This window comes from Diabrotica virgifera, chromosome 3 (assembly GCF_917563875.1).
Source record: "Diabrotica virgifera virgifera chromosome 3, PGI_DIABVI_V3a".
Taxonomy (NCBI): Eukaryota; Metazoa; Arthropoda; class Insecta; order Coleoptera; family Chrysomelidae; genus Diabrotica; species Diabrotica virgifera.
This window is the reverse complement of record NC_065445.1, coordinates 131,947,159-131,966,757: the sequence shown is the minus strand read 5'-3', so window position 1 is coordinate 131,966,757 and position 19,599 is coordinate 131,947,159. Positions and strand designations below refer to the sequence as shown.

The 19,599-nt window shown below is 32.3% G+C and overlaps 1 protein-coding gene across 1 annotated transcript in view; it reads right to left on the bottom strand.

Moving 5' to 3' along the window:
* The window catches only part of LOC114341112 (glutamyl aminopeptidase), a 256,934-nt gene that overhangs the window by 40,830 nt on the left and 196,505 nt on the right, over positions 1-19,599 (bottom strand). The window contains exon 12 of the mRNA XM_050645538.1: positions 2,562-2,640. Coding sequence (XP_050501495.1) covers positions 2,562-2,640 — 79 coding nt within the window. The remainder of the gene's footprint in view (positions 1-2,561; positions 2,641-19,599) is intronic.

Here is a 19,599-nt window from a genome sequence, read left to right as displayed (position 1 = left end):
CTTAGATACTGCCAAGTTGACAAATATCAACCTAAGTAAAACTATGGTTACCACAATTACGTTACTACTGTTACTGGTAAATGTACTTATTTGAAAACTAATTAATTCAAAATTCATTCGAATTTTTCGCATATTAAGAATAATTTAGTAGGATATTAAACGTTGAAGGCACCACGGGTATTATAATAATAACGCTTTCGGTCATCGTATATCCCTCGGGCCGAAGGCCCTCGGTAAATACACCATTGACCTCAAGCGTTAATATCCTTATAATACCCTTGGTACCTTAATAACTATAATAATAATAAAATAATAAAATTTAGACCTTAATAATTATTACAATTTATGAAATAACATTATGTAATTAGTTGTTTGTTGTTTGTTTGTTTACTTTATTATTTGTCTATCATAATAAATATAATATAATGTCAGACCAATCAAATACACTGCTCAAAATGATCAAATCTTACTAAGAGTCAGTGGCGGCCCGTGAGGTAGTGCCATAGAGCCATGGCACTACCTTGCTAACTATCCATAAACATATAAAACTTTTTAATTTTTTTGTGTGTATTTCTTTTGATCTTCATAAATTATATAAAATATGGCAACTATGGGCGCAATACAATCCCTGCCGACAGCGGAGAGTATTCGACAGGAGAATCTCCTTCGCGCCGAAGTCAGTACTGGCACGAGTAAAGAGAGAAAGATTTTACGAGCATTATATGTAAGTGACAGAGAAAGTGCTATATTGGACTATTAGTATACCTTAACATTAGAATCTCTGTGCCAGGCACGAGGGTATGAAGCCAGGTCTATTTATTTTGAGTTTCTTTACGTGCTGGTTTGTCGCTTTTATTATGTATATTTTCTGTTAAAAAGTTTTTGTATTTTAAACTTTTAGTGCATCATGATCGTGGGTATTTTGATAATATTTTGATTATTTATTAAGTTTAATTTATTAATTGACAATAAAGATTAGTATTTTAAAAATTTTTTTGGTGGTTTTTCGCTAGAAAAAAAAACTACAAATGTTATAAGGTGTTGTGGAGCTTTCGAGTTAGCTTTAAGAGGTCACGACGAAAAAGAAAATTCAGAAAATAGAGGCATATTTAAGGAGCTGGTCAATTTTAGCGCCGAATTAGACAACGACTTAAAGGTTCATATTATTCAAAGTACCAGATCTTTCAAAGGTCTACCTTCTCCGGACATTTAGTTGCTTCTAATTTATTTATGTCGGAGAAGTTTTCTGCTTATAAGCATCAGTTCTCCGAATCATTTCTTAATGAACCATGGAGACAATTTTAATTTTTAAGCAAAACTCGGTTTAAAACTGAATTAGAAGTAGGTACTGTATTAGCGAGACGAATTAAGTACTACCTCTGGGGCTGTTTCGCTATCGGTTTTATTGTAGAGGGAAGGTTTAAAAAGCACATTTGAAGAAATTATTAAACTTTTAAGTATTTTAGTTACCATTCCTATATCAACATCTGAAGCAGAACGCTGTTTTTCGATGTTTACATCGAAACCTAGTGCTTTAGGTATGCTATCTGCAGAAAAGCATTTTGTAAATTGTATTGATAATTTTAATTATAAAGTCATTGAAAACTTTGCAACCAAAAAATAGAAGAATGAACTTCATATATCGTAAACTTTAAAAGTGACATTACAAAAATTTGTGCATGTGTGTGAATAATGAAATAGTATTATTTTTATAAATTGGTAAATATAGACTAAATCGTAATAACAATTTTCAAGCACTATCAGCAGTAAATGCTGGTGGTAGGTTAAGAGGTTTTTATTATTAATTAATTTACGGAACTGTTTTGATCAATGTTGGACAATTGCTTGGCACCTCAGATCAATAAACTTAAGATATGTACATAAGATAAAAGTATCCGCGCATATTTTTTTTTAGTTTTTGTTGTCTTTGTTTTGTTGTTTTTTTGTTGACAATATCGTGAATCCGTCACTAAAAATTTTGGCGGCTGCCCGAGTTGTGGCACTACCTTCTTAAAGTGGTACGAGCCGCCACTGCTAAGAGTCGTATCGGTTTTTCAGAAACCAGCTGTGCCTTGGAGACCATCGCTGACATGAAATTCGTGTTCAGCGATCCCAAAACCCCCGAGTATAAAAATTGAACTCATTTCCCTCAATATTTCTTGAGTTCAAAATTTTTCATTTTACATCGATGTATTTTAGATGTACTTTGAAAATGCATTTTTCATATGCACAACATGCAATTTTCATCTCCAGGAAATCAATTTAGTTCACACAATTTCCTGACACTCTTCCGAATCGAATGCAAAAAGTTGCATTCCGAATCGAATGAAAAAAGTTGCATTACGATTCATCTTACTGCAAAAAATGCCTAGGTTTAATGCTTCCTTGCTTCGCCTAATTGAAAAGATGCAGTAAGTAAAAATGTCACATAGACGACCACTTACAAAATCGCATGACTAGCAGAAAAAATTACAAAAACCTGGATTCAAGCAGCATATTTAAGAGTAGAATATAGCAGGGTAGGTCTTTATCCAATAGTGGAAATATTAGTATTAACTTACTGTCATCGCATGATTCAGGTTCTCTAAATTTTGGCATTTGTTTATGATTTGTTTCAGCATATCTTTTGTTTTGGAATTTCTGAAAATAAAAATAGATATTAGAGTGTTGCATAATTAAATAACACATTACACATTCTCAACTATTAAACAAACATTTGTACATGTGTGAGACATTCTCGTATTCTACTTATCAAAGTCCTTGTCCTTGATAGTGTTTTAGCAACAGAAACTACAAACACAGGATCAGCAAAGCATCCAGAGTAGAAACTACAAACAAGGGATCAACAGAGCATCCAGAACAGAAACTACAAGCAGGGGAGCCGCAGAGCATCCGCAACAGAAACTACAAACAGGTGATCAGCAAGGCATCCAGAGCAGAAACCACAACGAGAGGAGCGATACAACGTCCAGAAACGGAAACAAACCGTAAGTTTTTGAACAAATTGCATTTTCTCCAACATTGAAAGTATTGCAAATTGAATAATAAAATCAAAGTATGGGCCATTCCACGAACATACGCCTGTTTTGGATTACTTCGACAACGAATATTTTACTGTGCAAAATAAGAAGTACGAAAGTAAATGGCGCTAATAATTACTCCAATAAACAAAAATATAATTTGCAATTTACTTTCGTTCTTCTTATTTTGCACAGTAAAATATTCGTTGTCGAAGTAATCTAAAACAGGCGTATGTTCGTGGAATAGGGATTATCAAAGTCCACTCTATACAATCGTCTATATTTAAATCTAAATTAAATTACGTATACATAAATTACCGAAATATTATTAATGAAAGGTATTTCACTCTGAAAATATTTAAGCATTCAACATTGCAATCTAAACTTATTATTATAGATATTCTTATTTCGAAAAGGTGGTCAATAAACACGTACATTTCATAATTTTACTGTCATCAATTACAATTGTCATTAATATATCCTTTGTTCTTAACCCCGTATATTTCACTACCCATCTTTACAGAGTGAAAATTCTCGTCCTAATATATTTAAGTGAGTGAGGTTGAAACGAATAAGTCATATTAGTCGAGGAAATGAAGCTGAAAAAATGGCAAAACCTCGCAATTTTTTCGTCCAGCATCGATTTTTACAAAAAATTGGGATTAGGCTCATTTCACCCTCTAGTTCATTTTATATATTGAGCCGCTGTACGCTTTTGGTTTTTTAAGGGTGAAAACTACCCCTAAAAAAACTACTTGTAAAATAACATTTTAAACTTTAATATTGTCAAGATTTGGTTCTTATTAGTAACATAATGATTGTCTTATGCTTTAAGATATACTATCATAATATTTTAACCCTTAAAACCACCATTGTTTGAGCTATATATAAAAAATTTTCTTATCCTAAAAAAATAATTTCGGCTTGCATCGATTTACGTAAAAATTTGGGACTAGGATCATCTCACCCTGTACTTTATATTCTATAACATGCTCAAGGGCGTCGATTATTTTTAGGGGTGTAAACTACCCCTTATTGTCAAAAATTATATAAAAATAGTGTAAACTTTAATATGGGTAAAATTTGGTTTTGATTGGCTAAAAATAATGATTATTTTATGCTTTAGGATATAATATTATAATATTTCAACCCTTAAAAACCATCCTTAAGAACATTACAATTTTCATAAGTAGATAATTTAATAGATCTATACAGAAAAAAAGTAGAATTAAAGAATTACAAAAACATTTAATTACACAAAAATACGAATTTACAAATATGTACAAATACAAATACAAATAGTTTTTTAGGCATCTTCCAGTATACGAACCAGTTCTGTGGCATTATAAGTAGATGCATTGAAAATATTCCATAAGCGAAATATTCGAATATTTCGAAAAAAAAAAAATTGTTTTATAAACGTAGCTCCTTCATTTTTGGCGATAAAAAGTTTTTTCAAAAATGATTTTGTAGAAGTTTTTAAGAGCTCTAAGACTGTGTAAATGAAAAATTAAATTAGATCCCTTAGTTTTTAATTGGGGTGGGTTTAAAGGGCTCGAATAAGGGGGTGTTTGCTCGTAAATAGAGCTTTTAAACATCTATATCTCGCTAACTATTCACCGTAATGAAAATCTATGCACAATATGATTTTAACTATTAAAAAGCTACAATTTAGCAATCTATCATTTTTTTCGTATCTCCAGCATTTTTGGAGAAATTTTAAAGTAAAAGTTAAAAAATACAAAATTGCAAAAAATCTATTTTTTTTAACTCAAATTTTTCTAAAATTAGGCCTTTTAAATAGATCAATCTTCTTGGGTGTATTGACAATACAAATATACAAGGAATTACAGAAAGGTGAAGACCACTTTTTAATTAGGAGTGTAGTTAGGGGGTTATTTTCTCTGATTTGTTCGTAAAAAAAAGCAGGTACTGACCCTTTTTTATCATAAGTCGTTCTATTTTCATGCTAGAAATTTTTTATTATTATTATTTAAAAGGTTTAATTGTATGCATGAAAAAAGATAATATAAGTTTTCCTCGAAAAGTGCAAAGTTTTCCCGTTACTTGGCTTTGAATATTTCAAATTATGTATTTGACGAGAAAAGCTAACCTTTAACATGCCGTATCTCGGTTTGTATTGGTCCTAAGGATATTATAGGAAAAGAATTTAGTTTGTGTTACTAAAATATACAATTTTGTTATTTACAGTTTTTTGATTAAATGCGTATTTTTCGAGGTATTCTCAAAAAACCCTCTAAAAAAGACGATTTTTTCGACGAAAAACTGTTACTTTCATGCGCGAATAACTCGAAAAATATTAGTTTTACGAAAAAAATGTGAAAATGTAAAAACATTTTTTTCTTAGAATTACTTTTTACATCGATTTACATGGTTAAAATGTAATAAAAAATTCCCACCCCCGAGATGGGGTGGCAACCACCCCCAAGGTTTTAGCGTACAGCGACATGATATAGAAAATGATCCTTGGACTATTCCCCATCTTCTGTAAAAATTTCAAGTAAATTCATGCTGGACGAAAAAATTGCGAGCCAAAATGCTTCATTTCCTCGACTATATTTAATAGATGTCATTTCGAATCAATAAATACATGGAATAGTTACTGATAAAAAATAAATTATTGCATATAATTTAGATTTCTATTTGTATCCATTTGTATCGACCTACCTCAAATAATTTATTTATATCTGCAACGTCAAACAGTATCATACTAATATATTACATAACAAGTACATCAGGTGTCCGTAATTAATTATCGTATTACATTTATTTATAAACAAATTGAGTGCCATTGTCGTTGAAAATAAACACAACAACAATTTAAAATCACGCCGAAGAAAAAAAGCATATATCGTTTACTTCGGAATTAAAAGAAAAAATTGAAACCATGGAATCGCTATATGGGAAACATGCAAATATTGAAGCTGAAATAGCTAAAGTTGTAACGAATTTAAAAAAAGATTCTTCATCGAGAAAGAACCAGCAATATATTAAGGAACGTCAGGAGAAGTTAGAGGAGTACTGGACGAGATTTCAAAATAACCACGAAAAACTACTAAATGGAGGGTCGACAAAAGACAAATGTTTTGAAACAAAACACTACGATCAGGTCTATAAGACATATATTGAGAGTAAAACCCTGCTGGAAGAATATGGAAGAAACCTGAAGAGAGGAAAAGCACCGAAAGTCAGGGAGATACATATCAGAAAACAAAGAATCGAGGAATTATTACGGCAAGAAAACGCACAAGATTTGCAGGAGGCTGAAGAACTGCAGTCGGAGTTAAAAGAACACATGGAGAAAGTAAATACACTCATGATCGAAGCAGCAATAAATGAGGAGCTAGACTCGATGGAGAATGGAGAAATAGAGAGAATAAATCAATTAAGGAAGATAGTCAGGGAAACTTTAAAGAAAATACGGCCAGGAATGCAACGGCCAGACTGCACACAGAGGAGAGAGGGCGTGACATTACCGCAGGTGAAAATTCCTGTGTATGAAGGAAGATATGAAACGTGGAGAACCTTCCACGATCTGTTTAATAAAGTAAAACATGAAAACGACCAGTTATCGAACGCAGAAAAAATGCAGTACCTAAAAACTCAAGTAAGAGGGGAAGCCAACAGAATGATACAGCACTTACACATATCCGAAGCCAACTATGAAGTGGCCTGGAACATGTTAAAGGAAAGGTATGAAAACCCGATGATGTTACTATTTAAACTAATAGACAGGATGCTACTAGCGCAGGAAGTAAGGGAAGCTTCCGCTAGAGCACTAAAATCACTACATAACACCTTCCATGAGTGTCTGGAAGCCATCGGAGGATTAGGAACAGACACGGAACCATGGATCCCATTGATAGCTCGAATAAGCATAACAAAATAGGATAATGAAACCAGGAGACTATATGAAAACCACATCGGAGACAGTAGAGAGATATCGACGTACAAATTAACACAAACATTCATACAGAGAAGATTCCAAACACTGGAGCTTCTGGAATCAGAAAAGAGACAAGAGAAACAAGGAGGAATGGGTAGGAAAACACGAATAAATTGCGTGATGTGCAACGGAGATCACGGATTATCACACTGCAGAGAATTTCAGGAACTCAATACAAGAGACCGGAACAGAATAATAAGAGAAAAAGGATGGTGTGCGAACTGCCAAGCACATAAGAAAGGAAAACAATGTCTTTCACAGCAGAGATGCAGACAATGTGGCGGAGAGCACCACACAATATTACATTATGAAAGAACGAAACACGGGCAACAAAAGGAGCTCAAATGAGACGAAAGGAGAATAAACACAAGAAAGAAATGAAAGAGAATCGAACAATAGGAGAAACGGGTACCACTCGGACAGGTACAGGGGAGGAAATAGTTATTCGAACAAAGCCAGAGAACAAAATAACGGAGGGCGAGAAAATACGTAAGAGAACAATGGGAACAGGAACAGCAACACACAATACCGAGGTCAGAACTCAGCTAACTGTGCAAACCATAAGGAAGGTGAAGCACTACTTACCACAGTAGTGGTACGCATAAGAGATGCGAAGGGAGATTCTTACATAATGAGAGCACTAATAGACCAAGGGTCACAGTGCGAATTTATAACGGAACAAGCGGCGACGGCGCTAGGAACAAAAAGACAGCCAATACAGGCAACCATATCGGGAATAGGCTCGTTTGGAGAAAAGACAGCCAACTGGAGCCTGAAACTTTTGATCGGAACTCATTTCCAACGTGACTTCGAGATGGAAATAGAGGCACTGGTATTACCAAAAATAACAAGAGATCTAGCGGAACAGGACATAATCCTACAGTGCTATAACGAGAAAAATGCACTACTGGCGGACCCAAGATACTACAAGGTAGGGAAATAGATTTATTGCTAGGAGTAAAAGAATATAGTTACATATTGACAGACTGGATGCACCGAATAAGTAATAGACTACTAAGTCAAAACACGAGACTAGGATGAATAGTGTCAGGAACGATAAAAAGAAAAGAATCCAGTTCCCAGGAAACAAATCAGAACACTATGACAATTGTAAAGGTATTAAATTTCAGCTCCTTATCAGGGGCAACTACATACGTTAAGGATCAAGAAACACTTGTCCAAACAGAAAACGTTGAAAACTCCAAAAACCGAAGAAACAGTAGGTATAAAGGGAGAAGGAAAAGTGTACCAAACGGACACGAATACAAGGATACACATACAAAACAATACAGGAAATGTAATACAGGAAAATTACAAAAATAACTCTGAAAGAAGAGGGAAATGCAGAAGCAAATACAATAGTCCTAACGCAAACGAAAGAAGTGACACGAGGAGTTATCGTGATTACAGAAACAAAAAGCAACACAAATCACAGGAGCCGAAGATTTACCGTGACAAAAGTTACAGAAACACAAAAGAAAATGGACATCATGATACGAGCATGTATCGGCGTCAAACTTATAGTAAAACAAACGAAAACAAGAAGAAAAATTTCAAGTATACAAATAAAGACGAAAGAGAAAATTATACGAGGAGAAATCATAATGTAAACTATACAAAGACGAATAAACATGAAACACATGAAGAACTTATCATAATACGAATAGAGAACAAAGAAACAGAGGAGCACAACAAGCTCAACAAGGAATAAGAAACAAATAATGGACTCAGGTGACTTACAAGCACCGTGAGCAACAGAAAAATTCGGTGCCTGATGCAAATTTTTTTCGGGAATTTATGCAAACTAGATAGCGATTGACCTTAAGGGTTGAAAACTATGTCGTGTGGGCGGATGCTAAGAGGAATGCTTAGGGTGGTATTTCGGATTATACTCGGTTGAGTCCTGCAGATCCAGCACGACAATGGATTGACTATATGATGGACAAATCAAATAAGCAAACGGAATTTGGAATTATGGAATTAGGATATTTTTTTTGGAAATCAGCTATAACGTTGCAAATGGAGGGTTTTTTTTGCCCACCCCCAAGGAATCTACTAACTATAGTAGATTATTTATTATGCTTTCTACAAAACTTATACAACTCCTGCATACAACTACAGGGTTGATAACCTAATATTTCAATTATGGTCATAGAAGAATATGAGACAAAAGGTGACCAATATAATTAATTCATAAACACTTAAACACAATGCTCTAATAATAAAAATCATTAATAACTTTATTTATAAATTTAATAATTTCGCGTTATAAAACACGACCTTCATTATTAACCTACATATATGAGGTAATACAAACCAAGTATGTTACAAAACATAAACAGATCGAGATTCAGCAAGAACAGCAAACTATATCCGAGTTGTTTGGATGACATAAAATACCATTAAACACAACGGCGAAGCATAAAAGTATATAAAAATAGTCCGAGACCTAGTCGCACGATCGATAATATTAATAATAAAATAACTAATAATACAATTCGATAATAATAATAAGAGAATACAATTATAATACAATACTTAACACATTGAAACATCTATCCCACTCAATACGTTTTCATTTACTCTTACCTAACCTAAACTTTGGCTTGAATATTGTTGATTTAAATTATGATTCAGATTTAATTTTGATATTACAGTAGAACCCCGCAAATCCGAACCCCGCTAATCCGAACATTCGGCAAATCCGAACCAACGAAAGTGAAAAAAATTAAAAAATTCAAGACGAAAACTTAACAACATGTTAATTATATAGAGTATAACCAGAAAATTGAACAATGTAGGACTTTGGTATCTAAAAATTAAATAATATAATATAGGCTTGGATCCGGCGTACAAAAAAAAGTTTATTATTAGCAAGCTGAAAATTTCTTCATAGCTTAACGGTATCTAGTCGGACAAAATTTGATATACCGGAACACTGGAACAGTTGAAGTTTTAATTGTAGAACAGGTTACAGATTTCGAACGTTAGACTACAAAAAAGTTCCATGTATTTTGCCGGACAGAATTTCCAATTGATTTGTTACCCTTTCATTAAACTCTCTTGCCAAAATCAGACTGCTATTTACCACCAACATAATTCCTGTCATTTGACATGTTCTACGTGTAGAACTTATTAAACTCCCCGACATATTTGTCGGATAAACTTTTTCATATGTTATATAAACTTAAAAACTGCTATTGAATAAACTTAAAAACAACCTGCTAGGTTTCACAATCATAAACTTGTCAGAATTAAAATCACGTTCCACAATAAAAACTTCTCCTGTTCCAGTATTCCCATACATCAAAGTTTGTCTGACTAGACACCGTTAATAGTAAGGGGAGGAAAGTATGCTAAATTTGCAGTTCCTCGAGCGTTGTGGGGGCCTATTGGGCTGTGAAGAGTAGGTCTTAAAAGCAAAAAAAGTTAAATTAAGTTTTCCATAAAGTGGGAGACTTTCCATTTTTTAATTTAATTTTCCATTTCCAATAATCGTTTTTTTTCAATTATAGCGCCATCTATCCATAATTCGAAAAAATGTTTCGAATAAAAAGTGCTTATGGTTCGATATAAAATTGTAGATTATTTAATTCCCAAGAACTTGGTTTGAAACAACAATTTTGTACGGCGAACATTGAGTGAATCGTAATATCGAAAAACATTGATTTTTTCTATACAAAACTAACACTTTCGATAGCGAATAAATCGAAAACTATTAATTGTATCAAAAAAATGTATAGAACGTTTTTTACTTAGAATGAACGTTTTTACCAACTTTTGCGATTAAAGTATAATAAAAAAATTTCACCCCCGAGATGGGGTGGCAACAACCCCTATGGTAAAATCGTCTTTCGGCATGATATAGATTTTGATCCTTGGACTATCCACTACTTACTCTCAAATTTTCAAGCAAATCGATCCATTCTGTAAAAATTGCGAGGTTTTGTCTTGTTTTAAGCTTCATTACTTGGACTATTAGTCTCCGACTCGATACAACAATATCAATCTTTATAATTCCAAGATTTTTTCTCTCAGCTCGATATCTTGTGCAAAATTGATACAAACCGGTTACTCGTTCCAGACAGAAACTGGAATCTATTCGGACACGAGGAGATTGTACTTCTCGACTCGATCACGATTTCGTCTCAACACGAATCTGCTTACACGGCAACCAAATTAACCACTTTACACAAAATTACTACTTTTCAAACTGGGCTGGTCTCTTCCGATCTTAATTACACAGTAAATCTTTTTCCCTCATCCATCCGAGACTCGACCACTCTATTATCCCTCCATCAGTGTCCTCGCCAATCACAAGCATTATCTACACATTCAATCCCTACTTTCATTTCTTAAGAACAAATAGTGTGGTATACAAATTTTCTGTCTTGTCAATTTCCAGAAGACATTAAAATTAATTTTTTTCTTATATCCTAGAAAAACCCGCTATTCTAAAACTAAACAAATTTGTTTACCGTCGTTTCTTTCTCGGAAACCATTTAGAATCATTCTATTGTCCATTCCAAAGCGGCACATTAACTTTCTAAATCGATCGTATTTTAGTTCATTGATTGAATTGATGTGAATTGAAAAGCAAATGGAAGAGGCCTATGTCCAGCAGTGGACGAACACAGGCTGAAGAAGAAGATTGAATTGTATAAGTCCGTTCGTAGAATCTTTACCACTGCACTTTTCCTCTTTCAACGAAACACTGCTTACGGCTAAATTATATTATTTACAAATTTTGGCTATATACAGGGCGATGAGAATTTACGATCTCGTGGTCTTTGACATAAAATTAATTCTCTAAATTCTACCCATAAAAATTATTTAACAATACATTTAAATAAATTTAATAGTCTTTTAGAACAAAATAGTGTACATACTTTTGATAACCTAAATAGAAATAATGACACATTAGCAACAGTTGTCAATCTATCAAATAGACATTTAAGTGAAGCGGAAAATTTGGTATTGTCAAAAGGTTTAAACTATGCTGTTACTCATCCATCTATTTCAAAATTAGACATAATTAGCTCAGTGGAGAAAATATCCCAGTATTTACCAACTCATGAAAAAGAACAATATAGGGTACTATGTAAACTTGAATTGGAAAAGTCTATAATAAAATCGAACAGAACATTAGCAAAGAGGAAATGAAAGCTTTAAAAACTTAAAAAAATGATGACTCCATAATAATCCTACCAGCAGATAGAGGAAATGCAACTGTAATAATGGATAAACTACAATATGAGGACAAAATTACAGATCTAATAACAAATGGACCTTATACCAAATTAACGAAGGATCCAGCGAAGACACTGGAAAACAAGATATACAGAACTTTATTTAAATTTAAAACTGATTTAACATACTATCAAAGAAAATTAATGACACCTCATTACAGTAAGACACCACATTTTCATAAGAGTGACAAAAATTCATAAAGCGAATATACGCTGTGAGCTCGTACGTAGACGGGATATTTATAAATTCGCGAGCGCCAGTAGTGGCAAGTCTGTAAACGTTTACCGGAAATTTGACATAAATGTCAAAGTGATTAATTTAAAATTAAAATTAAAAACATTAATTATAAAAAATATTAGTTGGTCAAAGCTGTGGTATATATTTTTACCTTAAATATTCTTACGTTTTAAATACTGAATTTACGTTTTTTTAATGTTATAATATAACATATTATGTAATTATAAATTAATCTTAGCGCCATCTACACGATAATTGTGAAAGTATCTGAAGTAAGAAATTAATATTTCATCAATAGAACGTCAAAATGATGAGCAAAATCTTTAAAAAAATCTATTACAATTTAATTACTTTTTAGCGTTGTAAATATTAAGCGATAACAATTAAATAATACATTTAAAAATTACCAGTGAAAGTTGAATTAGTAATCCGCCAGGAGCGACACCAGCGAAGCTCAGAGCGTATACCACTTACTAGATCCATTTGTAGTACCATCAATTCCCCTTGTAGTGAATTATCAAAAAAAATTTATTAAACAAAATGACACATTTATAAAAAATACACATTTTTTAACCTTCCGATGACCAACCTTTTTTTGTTACACGGATGACCAAGGGGGGGAAAAATGACCCCAGGTCAAAAATGTCAAAAATGACAATTAACAAAAAAATGAAGTTTTTTTTTATTTTTTTTATTTTCTTTATAGCATTTATTTTTTATGGCATGGACTTTATGTCATTCAGCCAGCCACAACATGAGTATTAGTGTAATGTGTAGTGTGTATGTTGAGTAAGTGTCTTGTTACTTTGCAAAGTCGACGTCAATGGCGTAAAACTACTTGGAATTACATATAATAGACGGTATTTTACTAAACATTAACTTCAGAATATATTTTTTATTCGTAAAATATAGGCATTTTTTTATTTGAAAATATGAGGATATCTAGAATGATATTAAAGTCAATTAAAAAATAATGAGTTAAAAATTGAAAATACTTTTGAATTTATTAAAGAAAAACATACGCTGGGGTCACAATTTCCCCCGCTTGGTCATCCGAAGGTTAAACAAATTATCAAATATTGAATTTAATCCAATAAATAATATTTTAGTAAGTTTTGACATAAACAGTTTATTTACAAATGTGCCATTAGATAAAACTTTAAACATAATCAAAACGAAATTAGAGAATGATAATACATTAACAACTAGGACAAGACTAAATGTATCAGCTATAATGGAGTTATTGACATTATGTACTAATAATACCTATGTAGAAAAAATAAAAGATTACCCATGAACGAACATATAAAACACGCTGTATTTTTCTGTCACCGTGTCACAAAAAAAATTTGGCCAACGCAAGTACATGTAATACTTATATAAGCTGTTCTTGTAGTACTGGTACTAGTTCATTATTGCTTGGAACATAGAAAATATTTGTTTAATATGATCGCTCATGGGTATTCTTTAATTTTCCCCACTAATTTTCAACTAAATAATGAGTTCTATAAACAAAATTTTGGTCTAGCAATGGGCTCTTCTTTATCTCCATTATTGGCTAATATATTTATGGAGGATTTCGACACTAATATCATTTTTAACAAAATTTAAAACTCACAGTATGGTGGAGATATGTAGACGATGTGTTTTCAATATGGCCTCATAGATCAGAATTGTTGGATACATTCCTTAATATTATAAACAATCAAGAAGAGACCCTACCTTTCCTCGATGTTTTAGTCTCAAAGAAAAATACTGGATATGAGACTCAAGTGTATAGAAAACCAATACGCAGCAGCAGATATCTCAATTACAAATAAAATCACAACAACGTTAAAAAGGGAATCATTAAATTCTTAGATAGAGCCAAAATTACTTGTTCTAACGAAAATTCATTCTTAGAAGAGAAACAATTGTTAACATATGTTTTATTAAAAAGTGATTATCCTTTATCGTTTATAAATAAGGAATTGTCAAGATTGGATCGAATGGAACAGGACAACTTAGAGCGGGATCCTATAGCATTCACAAGAAATAATACGAGGAAAATATCAATACCATATACATATAAACGGACTATCTTAGAAGCTTTAAACAATAGAAAATAAATTCAACATTTCAACAACATTCAAAACAGCAAACACGTTGAGATCTATTCTATCTAAAACTTAACCTAACAGTGAACAAGAAAGAATAAAGAATTGTATTTATAAAATACCTTGTGAATGCGAACAATTTTATTTAGGTAAAACACCAAGACCATTAAACGTTAGAATAAGTGAACATCAGTCTTATATTAAAAATATAGAATTTGATAGATCTCAAATATGTCAACACGCATGGAATAATGAACATAGAGTTTAGTGGAGAGATTCAAGTCTAGTCCTGAAAGAAACAGATAGTAAAAAGAGAAAAATCAAAGAAGCGGCTCTAATTATGCTAAATGAAACCAATTGTGTAGCAAATTCCTCAGTAGAATGCAGTAGGATGTAGTTACCTATACTAAAAGAGGAAGTCAGTAGAAAGAAAATACAATGATTAGTAAGTCAATAACATATCAAGTACATATTTTATATTTTATTATTATTTATATATCTTTGTATTATTAATATTATTTATAATTTAAAATAACGTATGTACATATTAAGGTCAGAATTTGGTATTAGTTTTGAGAGTAAACTAAAGTAGGACCAAATACTTACGATGTCGGGATAGTACCACGAGGTTTTTTCCTGATTTTCCCTCGTGATTTACTATGGAATCTCTAACGCGAGAATTTTACGGTCACCATTGCATGTGGTTGTCTTTTTAAAGACAGATCACATGTTATGATTTTTTTGTGACGGATATTCTTGAGTTGGGGTTGATTTCATGTAATCGAATGTACTATCTTTCAGTAAAGTCGTCCCAGAAACGCAACTCATAAATATTGGTAATACCATTTTAAAGTCTTCTACTTTAAAATGTATAATATATGTCTGAATTTGAATTGCCGATATAAATGAGGCACATTAAATAAATTATTAAAATAATTTTTTACTAAGCAACAACATTTTTTGTATTTTTACGACACCCGATTTGGGCGTCGAAACGTTGATAAAATCATTTTTTAAATAAAATTTGGCTTATTTCCCATCAAAACTAGTTAATTGCAAAAATGCCACAAGAAAATAGCTTCAGAACAACATTAATAAATATTATTAAATGATTTTATTTTGAATTATTAAAGTCTGTCACCTGTAGATATAAAAAGTAAAAGAACATTTGTGTTTTCTTTTCTTTGATTGTATTTTGAAAAGGTAAATTTATTTTGTTTTGTTTTGAAGTAAAAATGCTTATATTTTATACTCAGGTCATATTTACTTGTATCTTAAAAGTTAATTTCTTTTGTTCTAAAATTAAAAAAGCTTACATTTTAAACTCAGGTCTTTATATTTCAAAGTGTCATATCCATTTTTTTTTGTTTTTCTTAATGTTTTTTTTAAGAAGGGTAATGAACTTCACTAAATTAAATATGAATAAACACACTGAATAACAAGTAGTGTTAGTTTTACTTTCCCTTAGATAGGATATCCCATTGAAAAGTATCTATTAATCATTTGAAAAGTTTTTGGTCAGAGTGGACTAGGCAAAGACAAAAAGGATAATAAGTGAGTTTTCAAGAAGTTCCTGAAAAAGGCGCCTAAAATATTATCAGGAACTTCTACTGTTCATAAGCACATCTGTAAGTATCTTTATTATTTTCAGTAGTTATGGTCCGTTCATATATTCTTGAGAGCACAAAATTTGCCCCAAAATCATAAAACGGTCGTAAAAGTAGTAAAATCATAGGCGGAGGTTCCGGAAGTGTTTATTCATTAAAATTAATGGAGATTTACATTTATCTTCCTTTCCAAAACGTTTATTGATATTCTATTTTAAATAAAATACGGCAGTAATTAGCGTCTCGAATATTTGTTTTGCGAATTTTGTGCAGTGCGGGATTAGATTTTTTCAATATTCCTACGAACATATACGCACATCATCATCAACATCATCAATTTTGACACCGGTACTGTTGCGTACAGTCAGTAAGTCTGTATATTCACCAAGAGAGAAGACTATTATCCTGAACGTTCACCATGCTCTAGTTTCTCAGAATCCCAGAAACACTGCTCGGAACATAATCGAGAGTTGTGCCAACATGACGGGCGTAGGGGAGTCAACAATGTAGTTACAGGTTTCTATCAGAAAGAAAAAAGCAAGGTATAGCTAACCCAAATACAAACGAACAATTAAAGAGGGGAAAAAGCCTATTAAAATTGATGAATTTGTCAAAAAGGGTATTCGAAGGAAAATTCACGGATTTTTCTTTTCAAAAAAGAAATACTTACCCAACTTAAACAAAATTAACAACTTGAAACAAGATGTTATAGACGACCCGGATTTGCCTCATATCGGACGAACCAAATTGTGGCAAGTTTTAAAAGAATTAAATTTCTGGTGGGAGAAATCGGACCAAAAATCACTTTTGATCGACCTGGAAGAGATAGTATGTTGGACAAGAAATTATCTAAGATTCATACGAAAATTCAGGGATAAAGGAAGGCCAATCTACTATCAGGAAGAAACGTGGGTAAACTCAGGTCATAGTCTAAGTCATATAGAATTGGAAAAGACTGCAAGACTTGTACACACTTCTAAATAGGTCAAAACGGCAAACAGGTGTATGTTTTCAAAAAACTTTTGAACACTATCAAAAACACTATCACTTTTTTTACACACTATCAAAAGTTTTTTGAAAACATACACCTGTTTGCCGTTTTGACCTAAGTCATATAGCACTAAATTCAATTATAGTATTAGATAATGCACCTTATCATTCACGACTACTAGAAAAACTTCCAACGACTGCGTGGAAGGGACAGAATATCCTTGACTGGCTGCGGTATAAGTCTCTGCCTTACGAAGATGGAATGGTTAAAGCAGACCTTTAAAAATTTCCCGGCACCACAAATTTTAATTCAAGAAATACGTAGTTGACAAAATGGCGAAAAGGCGAAACATCATAGTTCTTAGACTTCCACCCTACCACTGCGAATTAAATCCAATTGAACTCATTTGGGAACAAATGAAAAGTTCTGTGGCTAGAAAAAATACGTTATATAAAATACAAGCTGTACGTGAATTGTTGAGTCTTTTCAACATATTACACAACAAAACTAGTGAGATGCAGAAGACATGTAATAGAAGAAGAATCAAAAATAATGTGGGATTTTGATAACGTAATTTACACGACGGTAGAGTAGAGACACACCCGCTAATTATTAACCTGCAAGACGACTCGAATTCCGAAGATGATTTTGTTTATTTTGAATTTGACTAGTTTTGTAATCGTAATTTGTATAATTTAAAAATAGGTATTAATCATAGACTTATATATTATCATAGACATATTGTCATTCAGAGCGAAGTGACAACACCATCTTTTTTAATTGGTTCAGTGCTGTTTCACTTTTACGAATAGTAAAGCTGCGACGGTAGTCCTCCCTTTCCGTGCCTATTCGCGGTGTGCAAGTACGTGGAAGGGGAAACGAGAAACGACCCTGCGCGAGTCGCGGAGAAATATTGCAACTATCCTAAATAATTCATATTGGGTGCATTCAGCAGACTCAATCGATGACTAATCGCTTAGTGATTTTCTGCTGAATGCCACATAAATTGTCGATTAGTTATCATTCGATGACTTATCGGTCGCCATTTTAAACATCGGTTTTGAAATATGATTTCTTAGCAAATCAAAATAAGATTGACGTATGACGTGTGTCTAACACGTATATTTTAAGTTATGTATCTTAAAAAAACATGAATTGAAGGCAAGGAAGGCTGAAAGGCATATAAATCACGCTGATAAATATGTGAGCTGCTTTGTTGGATTATTCGTATGTACCTATTAGGTTTACCTATGTCGCAAGAAATTCAAGAATTTGAAACTATGTATGAATTAAATGGGGTTATTTATAAATTACCATTTCATAATAATTTTTATTTCTGTTCTTGGGGTGTCTTTCACGTATTTGCAAATCATTTTGAAAAATGTGACAGTTGTCATAACCTATTTCGTATGTACATGAAAGTATACCATTCAGCAGAATCGTTAGCGATTACACATCGCTAAGTAATCGATTAGTCATCGCAGTTTTCTGCTGAATGCAGCCATTGTCAATTGAAATTGTCAAATTGACGTATATTTCATAACTTCTGTCAATGAAGCAGAAAAATTATATATTGCTCCACAATATTGATATGATATGCAATTATTATATAAAGGTAAATTTAATTAATTTTATTTTGCTTGCAGTACTGCATTTTAATAACTAATTTTATTTACTACATACAATTGTTGACGTTTTCATAACATAACCTGAATCTTATTTTTTCTTCTTATTATTTTTTTGGACTATGGCCTTGACAATTATCCAGTAACCAGGACTAATATAATTGGCCAATCTAATTAAAAGTGCGAATTTTAGTATAGAGCGTAGAAATAGGGGTCGCTTTGCCGAACTTGCACGGTCCCAATACTCACACCTAATGGCATTTATAGCATAAGAGATATATCTTATTGTATAAGAGATAGCACCAAACCAGTCCATGAGATCTTGTCAGGAAGCGCGGAGCGTAGGCTCACTCTATGTTAATACAGTTGAGTCCGCGAATCTTTACCCGTGCGTCATCATTTAAAGCATACGAAATAAGTCGATGATAAGTCGGAAATTGAAATTTACTAAAGGCAACAGCAAGTCACTTACTGTCACTTGCTGTTGCGTTTAGTAAATTTCAATTTCCGACTTATCATCGACTTATTTCGTATGCTTTAAATGATGACGCACGGGTAAAGATTCGCGGACTCAACTGTATATTAGTGTAAATACCTACCTCTATGGTAATAATTAAATAAATGTATCTTTTACAAATTGCAAGTAACTTTTTATTTTTGAATAAAATAAAGAAATTTTATTAAAACAAGGATACAATTTACATTAAATACAGTTTAAAAATATTAATATATTATTTATTTACTTAAAATAAATGTACCTATTAATCATATACTCTACGACACTGGTTGGTAATTTTTACCCAAAA